Source organism: Macaca fascicularis, chromosome 15 (genome assembly GCF_037993035.2).
Source record: "Macaca fascicularis isolate 582-1 chromosome 15, T2T-MFA8v1.1".
Lineage (NCBI taxonomy): Eukaryota > Metazoa > Chordata > Mammalia > Primates > Cercopithecidae > Macaca > Macaca fascicularis.
The window spans coordinates 11,874,029-11,894,027 of record NC_088389.1 but is presented as its reverse complement, the minus strand read 5'-3'; the positions used below and the strand labels follow the sequence as shown (position 1 = coordinate 11,894,027).

General features: G+C 42.4%; 1 protein-coding gene across 5 annotated transcripts in view; it reads right to left on the bottom strand.

Moving 5' to 3' along the window:
* MED27 (mediator complex subunit 27) overlaps positions 1–19,999 on the bottom strand; it is a 217,900-nt gene that overhangs the window by 57,214 nt on the left and 140,687 nt on the right. For 4 of the 5 annotated variants that reach the window (XM_005580586.4, XM_045373976.3, XM_005580587.5 and 1 more), the window contains exon 4: positions 18,457–18,550. In XM_005580586.4, the coding sequence (XP_005580643.1) occupies positions 18,457–18,550 (94 nt within the window). Of the gene's footprint in view, positions 1–64; positions 10,621–18,456; positions 18,551–19,999 lie in introns of those variants that run through there. The other variant, XM_074016198.1, reaches the window with a different exon arrangement.

The following is a 19,999-nucleotide window of genomic DNA, read 5'->3' as shown; positions in this document are numbered from 1 at the left end:
CTCACACGAACAAAGACACTGGCTGAGGAGACCTCTAGCATCGGGCCACTATGTACCCCATGAATTTTACACTTGAAAGGAAACTTTATACTACAAAGTTTTTCCTTTGTAAATTTTAATTCTAAGAATAATGCATAATTCTTCTTCTTCTTTGTTTTTTCTTTTTTTTTTTTGAGATAGGGTCTCGCTGTGTCACCCAGGCTGGAGTGCAGTGGCGTGATCATGGCTCACTGCGACCTCAAACCTCCGGGGCTCAGGTGATCCTCCCATCTTAGCCTCCCGAGTAGCTGGGACTACAGGCATGCATCACCATGCCCAACTAATTTTTTACATTTTTTGTAGAGATGGGGTTTTCCCATGCTGCCCAGCCTGGTCTTGAACTCTTGCACTCAAGCAATCCACCTGCCTCAGCCTCCCAAAGTGCTGGGATTACAGATGTGAGCCATCACACCTGGCCTTAATGCATGTTTCTAGTAAAAGTGATCAAACAATACTTAGGTGTCTTAAGCAGAAAGTAAAGAAACTAACGCTCTTACCCCACCCACCATGAGATAAACACTCCTCTCTAACAGTGCAGTGTACAGATATCCCTTCTAGCCTGTTTACAAGCGCACTTATCAATAGGTATATGTCTGTTTCCCTCAAAACCAGGATTGCACAGTCTGTATTTCAGGCTCATTTAATAATATATCATTCCCTAATCGCTCATCTCAGTATTTGAAAGAAGACATTTAATTTTCATTTCTTTACACACACATGCATGAATCTGAATCAACACTTACTCAACCAATAATTACTGAACACCTACTATGTGCCAGGCACCGTTCTAGCGGGTTGGGACGTATCATTGAACGAAAGAGACAAAGATCTCTCCTGTGTGGAACTTAGGGTCTTTCCAGAGGAAACACAAAAGCAATAAGCATAACAATAAGGAAATCATATCCTACATTAGAAAGTGGTAAGAATAACAAAAGAAAATAAAGGCTGCTAAGGAGATAAGGAGTTGGGGTGTAGTCAGTTGTACATGGTGGTAGAAGGGACAGGAGAGCGGAGCCTTGAAGACTAGGAGGAATGGGGGCTTGGGGAAACCTTTGGCCAAAGGCTTTATGGCAGCACTGGGCCTAGTGGTGGGGGAAAGTGGGGTAGAGTCAGGGGCAGATGATGGGCTGTCACAGGGGACACAGGCTTTCACTGGAGGGAAATGGGGAGCCACTGCAGGTTCTGAAGAGAGAAGATACATGCCTGACTTTCCCTTTAAAAGGCTCTGGCCTCACGTGGAGAACTGACGAGAGGCAGGATGGGAGTGGGGAGGCCGGGTAGGAGGCAGCTATAATAATCCAGGTGAGAGGGACCGGAGGCTTGGAGAGGGGTGGTGGCATTGTGGGGAGCAGAAGCAACAGATTCTGGGCCAAACACATATCGTTTCATCCAATGTGGATATCTAAATATGCATGCTTAGAAATGTTAATTTCTTATTCTGAAATAACTTTAAACAAGTTCAGAGTCACAGAAAGTTCCAACAATAGTACAAAGAATTCCCGTGCACCCTTCATCTAGGTGCCCCGTTAGCACTACCCTGCACCTGCCGCACACTCACATCTGCACTCTCTCTGCACACACACCCGGTCCGTCGTCAAACTGTCGCCCATACATTTTAGCACCCATTGATGATTCCTGATTCTTGTCTGAAACAATTACTATGGTGGCTACCCAATTTTCTAATTTCTTTTACATTTCTTAGTTCACAGTCTACTGTAAGAAAGAGCTTTCCCATAGCTATTGCTAAAGAAATGAGCAATATACCATGAGCTATTGTTACACTGATAGCTCTCAACTTTTTACTCATGTATTTACTTAAATCAGTATGGACTCGAAGATTATTACTGTATTCAATGGACTGTAATCCATGATGAGTGTTATTTATTTTGGTGTTCAATTGTCCTGGGTTTGGTGAGTAGGAGGCTCCTTCCAACTGGCTTCTGTGTCTTTGTTTTTTTTTTTTTGAGACACAGTCTCACTCTGCCACCCAGGTTGGAGTGCAGTGGCACGATATTGCCTCACTGCCACCTTCGCCTCCCGGGTTCAAGCGATTCTCCTGCCTCAGCCTCCTGAGTAGCTGGGATTACAGGCAGGCACTGCCACAGGCAGCTAATTTTTGTATTTTCAGTAGAGATGGGGTTTTGCCATGTTGGCCAGGCTGGTCTCGAACTCCTGACCTCAAGTGATCCGCCATTCTTGGCCCCCCAAAGTTCTGGGATGACAGGTGTGAGCCACTGTGCCTGGCCTGTGTCCTCTGATGTGTCCCTATCATTCTTTGGGCACTTCCTTACTTTCCGGTACAGCAAGATGCTCCAGGCTCATCTTTTCCTGCTCCCGTTCTGGGATCAGCCACTTCTCCAAGGAGCTCCTATTAGTGAGAATGATATTTGGAAACTAACATGTGGATGACAGTTGTGCTCACTGTTCCTGGGGTCTCACTGCTTCTAGACCTTCTCAGCAGACAGAACCGGGAAACATGCACTCGTGTATACAGACACATCTATATCTATTTCTACATCCATACAATAAAAACAATCCGTTGATACTGATACTTCCAGTTGCAGTCCAACACACTGAGGGTTGACTTTTGGCATTCTGCTTTCCATCTTTATAATTTCCCTCTTCAAAGGGAAGAAACCTGACTCCCATTATCCACAATTTATTTCCGTATTTGCTCAAACCTAGAACACACATAGTTTCAGAATCACTAATCCAAACCACTGTGAAAAACCAGCCAACCAACTGAAGTTTAATATTAGTTCACAGTTATTATCATCCCCAGCTTAAGGGTTTAGGGTCACAATGTCAAGTTCAAAGGTTACTAGTGTTAGTTCTCTATGCCTCTCCTATCCCCTAAGGTGTGGTCACATTATTCAATTGAAATATATTTCAATTTATTTGTGTTGCATTCTTCTTTTTTAAAATCTTGTCCAGTTTATTTATTTTTTCAAGTATGTGAAACATTCACATGTTCTAACAGTCAGAACTACGTAAGAAGGTATACCGGTATACTCAGAGTCAGGCCTCCCCAGCACACACCTCCCTTCCTCTATTCCCCGCTCCTCACCCGGGACATGCCTTTCCCATCTACCCACCCATAACCAATTTCTCTGCTTCGGGTTTATCTTTCCCCACTACAAATGAGCAGATAATGGGTATTTTATATCTCCCTTTTTCCAGAAAAATTAAGCGTATTAAGGATACTCTTGCATTTTGCTTTTTTTCTATTAACAATATATCTTGGCAATCACTGCATGTGAGTCACAGAGGTCTTTCTCATTCTTTTTGGAAGATGGAGAAAAAAGTGATGTGGCTCCACTGTGCGACTTATCATAATGTATTCACTCACGCTCCTCTGCACAGGCATTTAGGCTATTTCCAATATTCTACAATTACAAACAAGCTTCAGTTAATAATGGTGTATATGCATTTTCATATAGTTGGAAGTGTGATGTACATAGTTTTCTTAGACACTGCCAAAGTCCCTTCAAACAGTTGGATGAATTTGCATTCTCATTAGCAAGGTATGAGAGGGCGTTTCCCCACAGCCTTACCAACAGAACCTGTTGTTACGTTTTTTTTTTTTTTTTTTTTGAGACGGAGTCTTGCTGTGCCCCAGGCTGGAGTGCAGTGGCGCGCGATCTCGGCTCACTGCAAGCTCCGCCCCGCCGGTTTCACGCCATTCTCCTGCCTCAGCCTCCCAAGTAGCTGGGACTACAGGCGCCCGCCACCTCACCCGGCTAATTTTCTTGTATTTTTAGTAGAGACGGGGTTTCACCGGGTTAGCCAGGATGGTCTCGATCTCCTGACCTCGTGATCCGCCCATCTCGGCCTCCCAAAGTGCTGGGATTACAGGCTTGAGCCACCGCGCCCGGCCTGTTACGTTTTTTAATGTTTGCCAATCTGGTAGGTGAGAAATGGTACCTCAGTGCAATTTTAATTTGCATTTTCCTAATTATGGGTAAGGTTGAACATCTTTTCATCTCTTTAAGTATCATATATATTTAAAATTTGGTGAACTGTCTCTTTTCCTCATTTTCTACCCCATTTTTGGTCTTTTGCCCTATATTTTTATGATTTAAAAAATAATTTTAGGGATATTAGTCCTGTCTGTAATGTATCTTGCAAATATTTTCTCCCAGCTTGGCTGTCTTTTGATTTTCTAATGATGTTTTTGACCATCTGAAGGTTTTTTTTTTTTTTTTTTGCTTTTCATGACAGAGGCCCTACTGACTTGAGATGTCACCTGCATCATACTAAATTTCCACATGCACTTGGGTCTATGTCTAGGCTATTTTATTCTACTGGCTTGTTTGTCTACTTATAAGCCAGTACTGCACTGTTCTAATGATAGAGGTTTTAGGGTATGTTTTAATGCTTGATGGGGTTAGCTCCTTTGGTAGCTTTTCTTTTTGGTGTTTTCCTATCCTTTAATGCATACTTATTTTTTCACACCAACATCACCTTTAAAAAGCTTTCAGTAAGTGTGTTAAATTAATTCATATTCATTGATATGATATATGTGTGGTCTCAACTTGGTCATATCATTTTATAGTTATGTGTGTAATATTTTCAGCGTTTCTTTCTCTAGGTGATACTTTCTTTGCTTGTTTATTTATTTAGGTCTACATTTTTGTTCTCACGCTTACCCAACAGATAACAGGAACATCACTTTCCCCAGGTTGTGACAATTAAAAATATCTCTAGGCCTTGCCAAATGTCTGCTGGGAGGCAAAAATCACTCCCAGTTAAGAACCACTGCTCTAAACCAAGCAATTCTACTCCTAAGAGTAGATCCAAGAAAAATTGTAGCCCATGGGTACCACGGAACATGAACAAGAATGTTCTGAGCAGGACCATTTGATTATTCGATTCTGATTTTTCTGTGGGTACATGAGAGGTGTACATATTTATGGAATACATGAGACGTTTTGACGCAGGCACGCAATGCGTAATAATCGTATCATGGAGAACGGGGGGGGGGGGCAGGTGTCTTTCTCCTCCAGCATTTATACTTTGTGTTACAAACAATCCAATTACACTCTTCATTATTTTAAAATGTAAGAGCAGGACTGTTTATAATAGAAAAACAGAAACCCAGAAATAAATCGAATGACCATCAATTGAAAAATGGATAAATAAATTAGAATAAATTCAGATAATGGAATATTTCCTATCAGTGAAAATGAATAAGCTATAGCTAAACCAACAAATTGAATGAAATTTAGTAAAAAACACAGAATGCTGAGTGAAAAATTAAGTCCCTGAAGACAACATATAATCCCTCTAAAATAAATTAAGTTAAAAACCAGGGAAAATTAAAGAATAAATTTACGAATACAAATATATATGGTGAAGCACCCCCTCCAAAACAGGAGAGAGAATGATAAATATGCAGGGGGATAGCAGCTCCTGCGGGGCGGGGGAGTGGTGGGGGATGCGGGGTAGTCCCAGGCAGCACAGGCTGCCAATCATGCTCCAGCTCCTGGTCCAGTGCTATGTTCAAAGGCGTTCACTGCATTATAAATAAATCAATATGAAAGGGCCATGCCTGCGTCAGTGATGACAGCGTGTCATGAGTCAAGGGTCACGATGAATCCAAATTTGTACATCTGAATTTAAAATGACAGAGACACCTCACTAAGCAGGAAGCCCTCCTCCCAGCCTGTGAGGCCCAGTCTGGTGTCTCCTGCTTAGGTGGTGTCAACTTCTGCTTTTCTTCCCCTCACTCCCGCGCTCTGGCCGTGCTGGCCTCCTGGGGTCTCCCCAGGCAAGCCCACTGCCCTCCAGGGAGGGTCTATTCTACCTGTGTGGCCTCTCCTGGACCCTGCCCCCCAAATGGCTCACTTGCAACCTCGCTTCATGCAGGTCTTGATTCACAGAGGGCTGCCCTGCCCCCCAACACCTTCTGCCATGCTGTAGTCCCTTACCCCGCTTCTGTTCCTCTTAGCCTTATCACCATCCAACATCATTTTATGCAAGTTGCTGGTCTCTTGTCCATTTTCTACACTACAGGCAGGCTCCGTGAGGGCAAAAACTTCTTGTAGTCCATGCCGAACAGTGCCTAGAACTATGCCTTTATCTCCAGGGGCTCAGTGAGTATTTACTGAATAAATATGAACACCTTAGTAGCATATCTCATAAGCCAGTTTGACACTAGAGCTGGGACTTAACAAAAAGGCCAGCCTTCATCAGAACTCCAAGGGCACAAAGGAGTTCTCAAAATGTACTCCACAGATTACCTGAGACTCAGCTGAGATGCCCAAGAAACACAGCAGTGAGAAAAGGTAGAGCTCCAGGACTCCACCGTCCTTCCCTTCGCTTCCTGCACTCTGGCCGTCCTGGCCTCCTGGGTTCCCCAGAGCTGCTGAATTGGAATTTCTGTACTGCCTGTCAAGAATGTGCACTTCCCACAAACTACGCTGGTGACTCTTAGTCCTTTTCAAGCCTGAGCACTATTGAACTCAGTGGAGAAATCAAGGCCCCAAATAATTAAGCAGTCTAGCTACTTAACAGTCTTTCCCATCTCAAATAACTCAGGGTGGAGTAAAATGAGATAATGTTAGTCTAAATGGTTGAAAATGGGATGTGTCATTCACAAGCAGTGTATGAATATGTTAAGGAAAGTGAAGGTCAGTTAAAATGTGGATTTAGAAAGACTGCTAAATGAGTTTTATCTTTTGCAAATCAAATAACATCTAAATAAAAATGATAAAATATCGAGATATATCTTCAATATCATGGTTGAAGCGTTTTTCTTTTCTTACATTTTTCTACCTAATAGATTAGTCAAAAATTGTAAATTAATATTTTAAATGCCGAGAGAAGCCAGCAGCTTGTTCCAGTCTCTGATTCAGTTAAGCTCTTAAAATATTTTGACTGTTCGAAGAAAATTAATAATGGGATGTTAGGCGGTAGATTAACTGACACTAAATATCAACATAGCTAGATTTATTTTTGGATAACTGTGCTCATCTCTTCAAAGAACGGAAGCAAGATTTATTATATCATGAGTTATTAATTTACACAATACCAAAACAGCCCCGGAACAGAGCAGGGAGCACCACAATGTATTTAAAGATTATGCAAGAGGCTGCAAGTTTAGATCTGACATTAGCTAGGGTGTGGATTGTATAGGCTACAGTCGATTACCTAAGGCGTACAAGGACACCAGAAGTTAAGCCAGTAACCGTCTTGGCAATTTCAGAATCAAATCAGTCACAAGTGTCATTCCTTCTCCCCTGAGTAGCCAAAGAGCAGATCCCCATTTCTGCCAGTATGGACAAACGGATACATATGAAAGTCAAAGATGCTTTTATTTCTGCCATTCATGTATTCATTCAGCAAATGCTGAGTGCCCATTTGTCCTTCCTCCCCTCCTCTCACCCCAACTCCTCTCCTAAGAGTGCACTCCCTGTGGGTTCACAATTGTGAAGAGGCCTCCAGCATGTGCCCTGTATCAAACACAGTCCTAGGCTAGGAGATGACTGCTCCTAAGGTTCTGACTGGCCTCGAAGCCCTGGTGCTTCCAGGCCAACAACAAAAAAGCTGGTTTGGCTTTCGATAAGCCAAGCTGAAATACATAGAGGGCTCAAAAAGTGCCAGTTTGGTAGTTTCCCTCTCCCTCTTCCCTTTTTATACTCTGAAGAAACTGTCGATGACGGACTGAGACTCCCAATTACAGACCGGACCTGCCAGGAGGGACAAAGGTCAGGGTTGCTCCAGGCATGTCAGGAGCTTCTTGGCAGGGACTGCTTGATGAAGGGGGAAGCCAAAATGGGATCACCAAAACCTGCCTTTTGTCCGCAAATTGCCTGAAGTCCAATGACTTTATGCTGTTTTCCCATGCATATGCACAGATAACCCCCAAGCCCTCTACACTCATATACCAAAAGCAGATGAGATTTAGAACAGCAATCAAATCAGTGGAATGTGTTATTGCAGAACCAAGGCCATTTAGCAGGAGCCGCTCTGGACACCCATGTGGGCACTGCAACATCAGGTTTCACAACTCAGGTGGCTCTTAGGAAAACGCCGTCTTTCCCCACTGATCACAACCCCTCCCTGCTCCTCCAGAAAGGAGTCTGCACTGGCTCTGTGGCTTGGGCTAAGGCTTAAAAATGTATCCTGAGGTGGGTGGAGCAAGATGGCTGGACAGAAGCCTCCCCTGACCATCCCCCCTGCAGGAATACCAATTTTTAACAACTACACACAAAAAAGCAACATAATAAGAACCAAAAATCAGGCGAGCAATCACAGTGCCTGGTTTTCACTTCATTTCGCTGAAAGAGGCATGGAAGAGGGGAGGAAAGACAGTCTTCAGTGACGCCACCCCTCCTCCTCCTCCAGCAGCTGCCAAATGGCCCAGAGAGGATCTGCCCACTTGGGTGAGGGAGGGCACAGCAACTGGGGGACTTGCCATTGAACTCAGTGCTGCCCCGTCACAGCAGAGAGTAAAGCCGTGCTGGGCTCAGCTGCTGCCGTGTCCACGGAGGGAGCATTTGGACCAGTTCTGGCCAGAGGGAAATCACCCCTGCCAATGTGGGAACTTGAGTTTCTCAGCAAGCCTCGCCAGCGGTGCTAAAGTGTTCTGGGGTTCTAGGTAAACTTGAAAGGCAGTCTAGATCACAAGGACTGCAATTCCTAAGCACGTTCTAGTGCTGGGCTGGGCTCAGAGCCAGTGGACTAGGGGGGCACGTGACCTAGGGAGACAGCAGCCCGGGTGGCTAAGGGAGTGCTTGCGCCACCCTTCCCCCTATTCTAGACACCACAGTTTACAGCAATGAAGGTGACCCTTCCGCTTCTTGAGGATGGGAGAGCAAAGAGTAAAGAGGACTTTGTCTTGCATCTTGGATACCAGCTCAGCCACAACAGGATAGGGCACCAGGCAGTTGTGAGGCCCCCATTCTAGGCCCTAGCTCCCAAATGAAATTTCTCAACACCTTGGGCCAGAAGGGAACTTGCTGCCTTGAAGGGAAGGACCTAGTCCTGGCAGGATCCATCACCTGCTGACTAAAGAGCCCTTGGGCCCTGAATAACCAACAGTGACACCCAGGTAGTATGCCATGGGCCTTGGTGAGACTCTGAGATGTGCTGACGTCGAGAGAGATCCAGCACATTCCCAGCCATGGTGGCTCTGGGGAGAGGCTCCTTCTGCTGGAGAAAAGCAGAGGGAAAAGTAAAGGGGACTTTGCCTTGCCCCTTAGGTACCAGCTTGGCTACAGGAGGGTAGAGCACCAAATGGGCTCTTGGGGTCCCTGAGTCCAGGCCTAGGCTGTTACATGGCATTTCTGGACCTGCTCTGGCAGAGGGGAGTCCACTGCCCTGAAGGGTGAGTCTCAGGCACGGCAGCATTTGCCACGCCTTTATGGTGAGTGTAAATTAGTACAACCACTATGCACTCTCCACTGACTGAAGAGCCCCTGGGCTTTCAGTGAATGTCAGCAGTGGCCTGGCAGAACGCCCCATGGACCAGTGGTGGTGGTGGTCACTGGGAGAGGCTCTCCTGCCTGTGGAAAGGGGAGGGAAGAGTGGGAAGGACCTTTCTTGTGGTTTGAAGGCCAGCTAGCTGCAGTAGAAGAGAGTACCAGCTAGATTTCTAAGGTTTTTGACTCCCATCCCTGGCTCGCAGACAGCATCTTTGAACCCACCTGGGACCTAGGGGAACTTGCCACCCTGAAGGGAACGACACAAACCTGGCTGGCTTCCCCATCTGTTGACTGTAGAGTCCTAGCACCTTAAGTGAACATAGGCGTAGTGGTTACAGCGAGCCTTAGGCAAGACCCAGTGCTGCGCTGGCCTCAAGGCAGACCCAGCACAGTCTCAGTAGCGGTGGCCACAGCGGTGTTTGCATCACCTCATCTCCAGCTCCAGGTGGCTTAGCATAGAGACAGAGAGGCTTCCTTTGTTTGGGAGAAAGTAAGGGAAGAGAACCGAGTCGCTGCCTGGTAATCCAGATCTAAAAAATAGCCTTAAAGGGCAAATCTAAGTGTCTTAAAGAGGAGGTAGAGAAAAAAGACAGGGGTAGAAAGTTTATTCCAAGGGGTAACATCAGATCACTGTCCAAAACTAGAGAAAGATAACAACATTCAAGTACAAGAAGATTATAGAACACCAAGCAGTTTTAACCTGAAATAGACTACCTCAAGGCATTTAATAATCAAACTCTCAAAGGTCAGGGATAAAGACAGGATCCTAAAAGGAGCAAAGCAACAGAAAAGAAGTAACATAAGAGTGGAGCTCCAATCTGTCTGGCAGCAGACCTCTCAGTGGAAACCTTACAGGCCAGGAGAGAGTGGCATGGCATATTTAAAGTGCTGATGGAAAAAAACTTTTACCCTAGAATAGTATATCCTGTGAAAATATCCTTCAAGCATGAAGGAGAAATAAAGACTTTTTCAGATAAACCCTGTCTCTACCAAAAATACAAAAACTTAGCTGGATGTGGTGGTGCGGATCTGTGGTCCCAGCTACTTGGGAGGTTGAGGAGGGAGGATTACTTGAGCTCACGGGGTGAAGGCTGCAGTGAGCCAAGATTGTGCCACTGCACTCCAGTCTGGGTGACAGAGTGAGACCTTATCTCTGAAATAAATAAATAAAATAAAATATAAATGAATGAATAAATAAAACAACAGGTTATAAGACAGTATTTGCAAACTTCATGGTAGCCTTAAATTAGAAAATATACAATAGATACACAAAAAATAAACAGCAAGAAATTAAATCATAGCACCAGAGAAAATCGCCACTAAAAGGAACAAAAGAAGGAAGGGAAAAAGGAAGGAAGACCTCAAAACAAACAGAAAACAACAAAATGGAAGAAGTAAATCTTTACTTACCAACAATAACATCGAATATAAGTGAACTAAACTCTCCCATCAAAAGACACAGAGTAGCTGAATAGACAAAAAAGCAAGACCCATTGATCTGTTGCCTACAAAAACAGCCTTCACCTATAAAGATATACATAGACTGAAAATAAAAGGATGGAAAAAGATATTCCATGCCAATGGAAACCAAAAGAGAGCAGGCGTGGCTATACTTATATCAGACAACATAGATTTCAGGACAAAAACTGTAAAAAGAGACAAAGAAGGTCATCATACAATGCTAAAGGGGTCAATTCAGCATGAGGATATCACAATTGTAAATATATATGCAACCAACAATGGAACACACCCAGATACACAAAGGAAATATCATTAGCGGCAAAGAGACAGGCCACAATACAATAATTTAACACCTCACTTTCAGGATTGGACAGATCTTCCAGACAGAAAACCAACAAAGAAACATCAGACCTAACCTGAACTACAGAACAGATGGACATAATAGATATTCACAGAACATTTCATCCAATGACTGCAGAACACATTCTTCTCCTCAGCACACAGATCACTCTCAAGGATAAGACTACATGGACCACTCTCAAGGACAGACCGTAGGTTAGGTCACAAAACAAGTCTGAAAACCTTAAAAAAAACAAAAACAAAAAACTGAAAGAATATCAAGTATCTTCTCTGACCACACTGGAATAAAATTAGAAATCAATAACTTGGGGAATTTTGGAAACTATACAAACACATGGAAATTCAACAATATGCTCCTGAATGACCAGTGGGTCAATTAAGAGATTAAGAAGGAAACTGAAAAGTTTCTTGAAATAAATGATAATGGAAACACAAAATAAAATTGGCAAACCTTTAGCCAGACTGACTAGGAAAAAAAAAAAAGAGAGAGAGAGAGAAGATACAAATAAAATAAGAGATGAAAAAGGAGACATTACAACTGATACCACGGAAATTAAAAGGATCATTAGTAGCTACTATGAGCGACTACATGCCAATAAATTGGAAAACCTCGAGGAAATGGATAAATTCATAGACACATACAACCTACCGAGATTGAATCATAAGGAAATCTAAAACCTGAACAGACCAATACCAAGTAATGACATTGACGCAGTAATAAAAAAGTCTCCCAGTAAAGAACAGCCCACGATCCAATGACTTCACTGCTGAATTCTACCAAACATTTAAAGAAGAATTAATACCAATCCTACTCAAAGTATTCCAAAAAACAGAAGAGGAAGGAATACTTCCAAACTCAGTTTATGAGGCCAGTATTACCCTGATACCAAAACCAGACAAAGACACAACAAAAAAAATAAAACTATAGGCCAATATTTCTGATGATTATTGATGCAAAAATCCTCAACCAAATACTATCAAACTGAATTCAACAACACATTAAAAAGATCATTCATCATGACGAAGTGGGATTTATTCCAGGGATGTAAAGATGGTTCAACATACGCAAATCAGTTAATGTGAAACATCACATCAACAGAATGAAGGACAAAAACCATGTGATCATTTCAACTGATATTGAAAAACATTTGATAAAAACCAACATCACTTTATTATAAAAACCTTCAAAAATCTGGGTATGGAAGGAACATACTTCAACATAATAAAAGCCATATATGACAGACTTACAGTTAGTATCATACTGAATGGGGAAAAACTGAAAGCCTTTCCTCTACGATTTAGAACTTGACAAGGATGCCCACTTGCATCACTGTTATTTAACATAAGTCCTAGCTAGAGCAATCAGACAAGAGAAAAAAATAGAGGGCATCCAAATTGGAAAGGAAAAGGGTCAAATTATCCTTGTTAGCAGATGATACAATCTTATATTTGGAAAAACCTAGACTCTGCCAAAAAACCATTAGAACTGAGAAACAAATTCAGTAAAGTTGAAGGATACAAAATATACAGAAATCAGTAGCATTTCTATAAGCTAAGAGTGAACAGTCTGAAAAAGAAATAAAAAAGTAATCTGATTTAACAATAGCTACACATAAAATTAAATACCTAGGAATCAACCAAAGAAGAAAAATATCTCTACAATGAAAACTATAAAACACTGATAAAAGACATTGGAGAAGACACAAAAAGATGGAAAGGTATCCCATGTTCATAGGTTGGAAGAAACAATATTGTTAAAATGTGCATACTACCCAAAGCAATACACATTCAATATAAGCCTTATCTAAATACCAATGATATTTTTCACAGAAATAGAAAAAAAAAAACCCTAAAATTTATATGGAACCACAAAAGATCCAGAATAGCAAAAGCTACCCTGAGCAGAACAAAACTGGAGGAATCACATTACCTGACTTCAAATTATATTACAGAGCTATAATAACCAAACAGCATGGTACTGCCATAAAAAGACACATAGATCAATGGAAGACACTAGAGAGCCTAGAAACAAATCCATACACCTACAGTGAACTCATTTTTGACAAAGGTGCCAAGAACATACATTGGGGAAAAGATGTCCCTTTAATAAATGTTGCTGGGAAAACTTAATTTCCATATGCAGAAGAATGAAACTAGACCCCTATCTCTCACCATACATAAAAATCAAATACAAATGGATTAAAGACTTAAATCTAAGACCTCAAACTATGAACCTATTACAAGAAAATGTTGGGGAAACTCTCCAGGACATTGGTCTGAGCAAAAATGTCTTGAGTAATATCCCATAAACATAGGCAACCAAAGCAAAAATGGATAAATGGGATCACATCAAGTTAAAAAGCTTCTGTACAGCAAAGGAAACAATCAACAAAGTGAAGAGACAGTCCATAGACTGGATCTGCAATATTACAGAATTTGCAAACTACCCATCTGACAAAGGATTAATAGCCAGGATATATAAGGAGCTTGAACTCTACAGGAAAAAAAATCTAATGATCCGATTAAAAAATAGGCAAAAGATCTGAATAGATATTTCTCAAAAGAAGACATACAAAACGGCAAAAACCCAGTTACAATAGCTTTTATCCAAAGACAGGCAATAACAAATGCTGGCGAGGATGTGGAGAGAAGAGAACCCTTGTATACTGTTGGTGGGAATGTAAATTAGTACAACCACTATGGAGAACAGTTTTGAGGTTCCTCAGAAAACCTAAAAATAGAGCTACCATATGACCCAGCAATCCCACTGCTGCACATATATCCAAAAGAAAGGAAACCAGTATATCGAAGAGATAGCTGCACCCCCATGTTTGTTGTAGCACTGTTCACAACAGCCAAAATTTGGAAACAACCTAAGTGTCCATCAAGAGATGAGTGGATAAAGAAAATGTGGTACACATACAGAACGGAGTACTATTCAGCCATAAAAAAGTACGAGATCCTGTCATTTGCAACAACACGGGTGGAAATGAAGGTTGTTAAGTTACGTGAAATAAGCCAGGCACAGAAAGATAAACTTTATTATGGTCTCATTTATTTGTGGGAGGTAAAAATTAAAGTAATTGAACTCCTGGAGATAGAAGGATGGTTACCAGCAGCTGAGAGGGATAGTTGGGGTGGGAGTATGGGGGCAGGATAGTGGGGATGTTTAACAGGTACACAAAGTAGTTAGCAAAAATAAGTAAGCCTTAGTATTTCATAGCACACCAGGGTGACTACAATCAGTAACAATTTAATTGTACATTTAAAAATAACTAAAAGAGTATAATTGGATAACTTAACAAAACAAAGAATAAATGCTTGAGAGGATGGATATCCATTTACCAGGATGTGATGATTACGCATCACAGGCCTGTATCAAAGTGTCTCATGTACCCCATAAATATATACACCTACTGTGTACCCACAAAAATTAAAATAAAAACTTTCAAAAAAAAGTATCCTGGTATATGCAAGAGAATGCTCATGCCAACATTAGTTGTAAAGCAAAATTGTAAACAACCCCAATGTGCCTTGGCAAGAGAAAGGATAAAGTGTGGATAGTCACAGGATGGTCATTAGATGACAATGATCAAACTGCAAGATACGACCACCATCAGGGATACAGCTCAGAAACAATATACATAGTATGACACTATTTTTACACAGCTCAAAACTCAAGGAGGCATTATTTAGCGATACAGGCACATGTGGCGAACTGCATTTTAAAAATGAGAAGGGGGTGCCTCTCAGGGTACAGATGACCACGGGTCAGGAGGCAGGGATTGGGAGGAGCCATATTGGTTATGTTCTATTTCTCAAATTGAGTGATGAGCTCATGGGTTTATCTAAGCTTTATAATTTACGTATACATTACATATATTTTTTAGTATATATCAAATTACATAATTTAAAAATTTTAAGAAAAATCTGGCCAGGTACAGTGGCTCATATCTGTAATCCCTGCACTTTGGGAGGCTGAGGCAGACACATCACTTGAGCTGAGGAGTTCGAGACAAGCCTGCCGTCTCTACAAAAAATGCAAAAATTAGCCAGGCATGGTGGCACACACCTGTGGTCCCAGCTCTTCAGGAGGCTGAGGTGGGGGGATTGCTTGAGCCCAGGCGGTTGAGGCTGCAATGAGCTGTGATCACGCCACTGCACTCCAGCCTGGGTGACAAAGTGAGAATCTGTCTCCAAAAAAAAAAAAAAACAACGAAAAAGGAAAAGAAAAAATCAGCCTGGTGCCTGGTAGTCCAAATCTTACTTGCCACCAGCATGAACTGTCCTCAGAGACAAGAGGATAGCATCCTGGAGGCTTGGGGAGATAGGGATAGGTGTTCTGACCGCACAAGCCCAGGAAACAACTTCCTCCAGTTCCTACTTGTCAAATGAGCACAGTTGGTGCTACCCTACCTCGAGGGCCACAGTGGGGATCAGATGAGACAAGTGCTGCGTAAGCCACAAGCCTCTGTCCACACAGACGTTCACTGTGTCATACAGACGGCTGGTTCCTCTAGGGAATTACTTTCCCTCCACTCCTTGCAGTTCTGTGGGGCTGCCAAGGCCTGACTCCCGCATCCTCGGGGCTCAGAGCAAGGAGCAATGGCAGGCTAGGCCAGCAGGAGTGTTCTTCCCAGACTGTATGCACAGGGATGGAAGGCAGTTCATATGGAATCATTTGGGCCATGGGGCCCCCTAACAAACATTGTCCTGATCTTGTTCCTGACATGCCTGGAGCTACTCTGCTTTTTGTCCTGCCTGGCAGGTCAGCTTCATCACTGAGTCTCATGTACCTGGCACCATCAAACAGCAAAACCCAACCAACTCTTTCCTTATGTGAGTCAATCAGTTGCTGTTGACCGCATTCAAGGAAGCCCAGCCAATTCCAGAGGAAATGCCATTTTATTTTAAAAGCACAGGCGCAGTTCGGACATTTGCCAAGGGAGGTAAAGGAAGGCGTCGGCTGAGACTGCTCAAGTGCACCCTGCTTCAACGGCCTCCTAACTGGTCTTTCCCCATAGCCTTCTGGAATACACTGCATTCCCGGTTAATTCAATTTATTCCAGGTTCATCTCCAGAAAACACTTTCAAGTCTTGCCTACACCTCCTGCCTACAGTCTAGGCCCCAAAACTTTACCAGTGAAGTCCAGGGAACAGGTGACTAGCAGTAGGTAGTGGGGGAGGAGGCATCTGTTGGTCCTGCTCCCCCTCCAGGTAGGAATTCCCATCACCCACCTCATGATGGATGTGGGAGGAGTGAATAGCCTAGAGATTTGCCATCTCATAAAATTCCAACTTCTAATAGTAAACGCCAAACGCAGGCATTATGTTAAAAGTACGATTAACCCCGTGGCAATCTGATTCTGAATCAGATCACCTACCACTGTTGCTGTAAGTAAGCACCAGCTTCTGTGAGTTCCTGTGTCGCTGAAGAAAGATAACAAGTAGGCACCTAGATGCACATGTCTGAATTAGCGGGGGTGGATGGGTGTTGGTGGTAGTAAATAAACCGGGGATGTGAAACGTGATTCTTGCCTTGAATTGAGTCCCTAAACTCTCTCATCAGTCTATTAGGAGAGAAGCTCCATGGGAAAGCAGGCGAGGTCGACCGTCACTGTGAAATACATGCCTGCCTTCTCAGGTGGAAGCAACTCATCTGTGTAGCCTGTTTGCCTGGAATCTTGTTCCCTCTGCTCATTCCCTTCAATGCCAAATCCCACCCTCGTCATGAAATGGGAGCTCAATGACCCAGAAATAATTTGAACAAACCTATTTCACTGAGGATGCATTCATTCATTTCTATCTTCATTAACTCTTTGGGACCCTGTCAGGTATGCTGAGAGCAGGATTTATGTTTCAACTGCTGGGTCTGGGGTATCTTAAAATCTGGGCAATTTGTACATTTAACTGAGAGAGACTTTTTTTTTTGGAGACAGAGTCTCGCTCTTTTGCCTAGGCTGGAGTAAAATGGCACGATCTCAGCTCACTGCAACCTCTGGAAGCAGAAGATATTTTGTGTTCTGCAGACAGATACATTTTATGTGAAGAAAACTGTTTCCCTTTTCTATGAAAAAAAAAAACATAGCATTATCTCCTTTTCTTTATGTTTTAACTGAAAGAAATTTTTTAAGTAGCATGTTATCCAGGTGGATGTCACTAATTTTTTTTCCCCACAAATGAAGTAACAAACATTTAACAAGCCCAGATCTCTTCCTGTCTTAAGACCAAAACACACATGCACACACAATGTTCCCCTAAGATGAATGGGCTGGAGTAAATAGTAACTCATCCTGGGTGACTGGCTATTTATAAGATTTCACACAAGTAAAATGCTAAAATATAAGGAGTTCGCACTAGGCTCCAAAGCAGCAACAGCAGAATAGATGGAAAAAATACCCAGTCCTGAACCTTACCTCCCTGACACCCATTGAAACCATCATTCTTATTCAATAAACTCTGCTTTTTTTATAAAATGTGGTGGTTCCTCAAAAATCTGTGTTCAGGGAAGTATTCTTCAAGCACATACAAGTGTTATTATACAGACCACTAGAAAAGCTTCTCATCATTGAGGTCTCTAGACTTCCTAATTAATAATATAATCTGGCATTTCTATCCCACTGTACTTCCAAAACACACCTGTCTTTGGTGAATTCATGCAAATACAAACATCCACCAGGAGATTATGAGGTGATGTGTTCAGAGCAAACCATAATCAGAAACGGCAAAACCAGAAGTCATCAGTCACAAGCCTCAGAACACTCTCTTCAAATACATAATATTCTGGTTTTGTATTAAGAGAGTGTTTTCTTTAGCAGGATCCAACAGTTGAGCATCACTATTGTCTACTATACTTCTTTGGGGAAGATAGAAAACAGATTCACCAAAACATTGGGAGGTTGCATGAAGTGACTTAAGGTAAAACGGTCTTACAGTGTCTTTCCTCTCTGGTTAATTCTTACATGAGATCTGCAATTTTGTTCAAAAGCAAGGGTTCAATGTGCAGAATTATTAACCTACAGAATGCCAGTAAAGGAAATATGTTATTCACCATCAAATCGGAATTTAATCCCCATTCCATAGATCCTACAACACAGGACCAGAGAATTAATTGAGAAGTCCATTTTTTTCCCCCAACATCCCTACAAATCAGTCAAGCTGATCTTACCAGAAGCATTGCTGATGTTCCATTGGGTCTGGATAAGTGGATGGACATTTCAGGAAACATCCTGTCAATGCGGTTGATCACATCATCAACATATCTAAGTGGGAAAAAAATAAACATGTGTGAACTAAGACTCCAGTTAAGAACTACAGATTAATAGTATTCGAAAGACATTGCTTTTAAATGTAATTTTAAATCAACATAACACATTTTTAAGAAGGCAAATAGGATTAGAAACCTTTTTGTCTTTACCTCTGTATGTCCAGATAATGTGTTTTTAATGCTAGTTCTTGATTTTTCATTTTAAGGCACGACTATTAATTTTCTTCTATAGGAGGTCAGAATTTAGCTGTGTCACCTGCTGGGTCACTGGGCTCCAACAACATGGCTCCCTCCCTTTGTCCTTCCAGTCCAGGATGGCAGCAGTGTCCTGCTGTTGCACACCTCTGGGCTGTCTCACTGTCTCATCAGGCTTCTCCTCTGAATCACTGGAATAACCAATTCCCGGGATTAAATTCCTTCTGTTTTTTTTTTTTTTTTTGACAAAAACTTGGGTGACAATTGCTGTGTCACCCAGGCTGGAGTGCAGTGGCGTGATCTCGGCTTACTGCAACCTCCACCTCCCAGGTTCAAATGATTCTCCTGCTTTAGCCTCCCAAGTAGCTGGGACTACAGGTACATGCCACCACACCTGGCTAATTTTTGTATTTTTAGTAGAGATGGGATGTCACCACATTGGCCAGGCTGGTCTCGATCTCCTGACATTGTGATCTGCCCGCCTCGGCCTCCCAAAGTGCTGGAATTACAAGCGGGAGCCACCACGCCCGGCCAATTCCTTGTTTTTAAATACCTGAAGTCACTCCTGATCTCCTGGTTGTGCTCTAATTCAAGTTATATCACAATTTTTACTTAAATCAGTAGTCTGTCATTATATTCTAAAATCTCTGCATGTATTTTTAATAGCTGAGCTACATAGTAGCTCATGACTACATTTATTTACTTATACAGCTTTCTGTTTTCTTGTATTTCTATTTTGCCTTTCCTTTTTTTCTTTTTTTGAGACTGAGTCTTGCTCTATTGCCCAGGCTGGAGTGCAGTGGTGCTATCTCAGCTCATTGCAACCTCCGCCTCCCAGGTTCAAGCGATTCTTGTGCCTCAGCCTTCCAAGTAGCTGGGATTACAGGCGCCCACCACCACTTCTGGCTAATTTTTGTATTTTTAGGAGAGACGGGGTTTCACCATGTTGGCCAGGCTGGTCTCAAACTCCTGACCTCAAGTGATTAGCCTTGCCTCAGTCTCCCAAAGTGCTGGGATTACAGGCGAGAGCCACTGCACCCAGCCCTGTTTTGCCTTTTCATTTGATTAGTTTTCTACGTATCTGTTACAGTTTTATTCCCAAACTCTCTACCTGACTCTTACTCCAAACATATCAGGCAAGCTATCAGCTTCATGTTTTCCTTGGAGATATCCCACCAAAAGGGAATCCTCTGTTCTTACAGCCCAGATGAAACCTGTATCTCTTAAGGTTTAATAATAATTGAGGTCA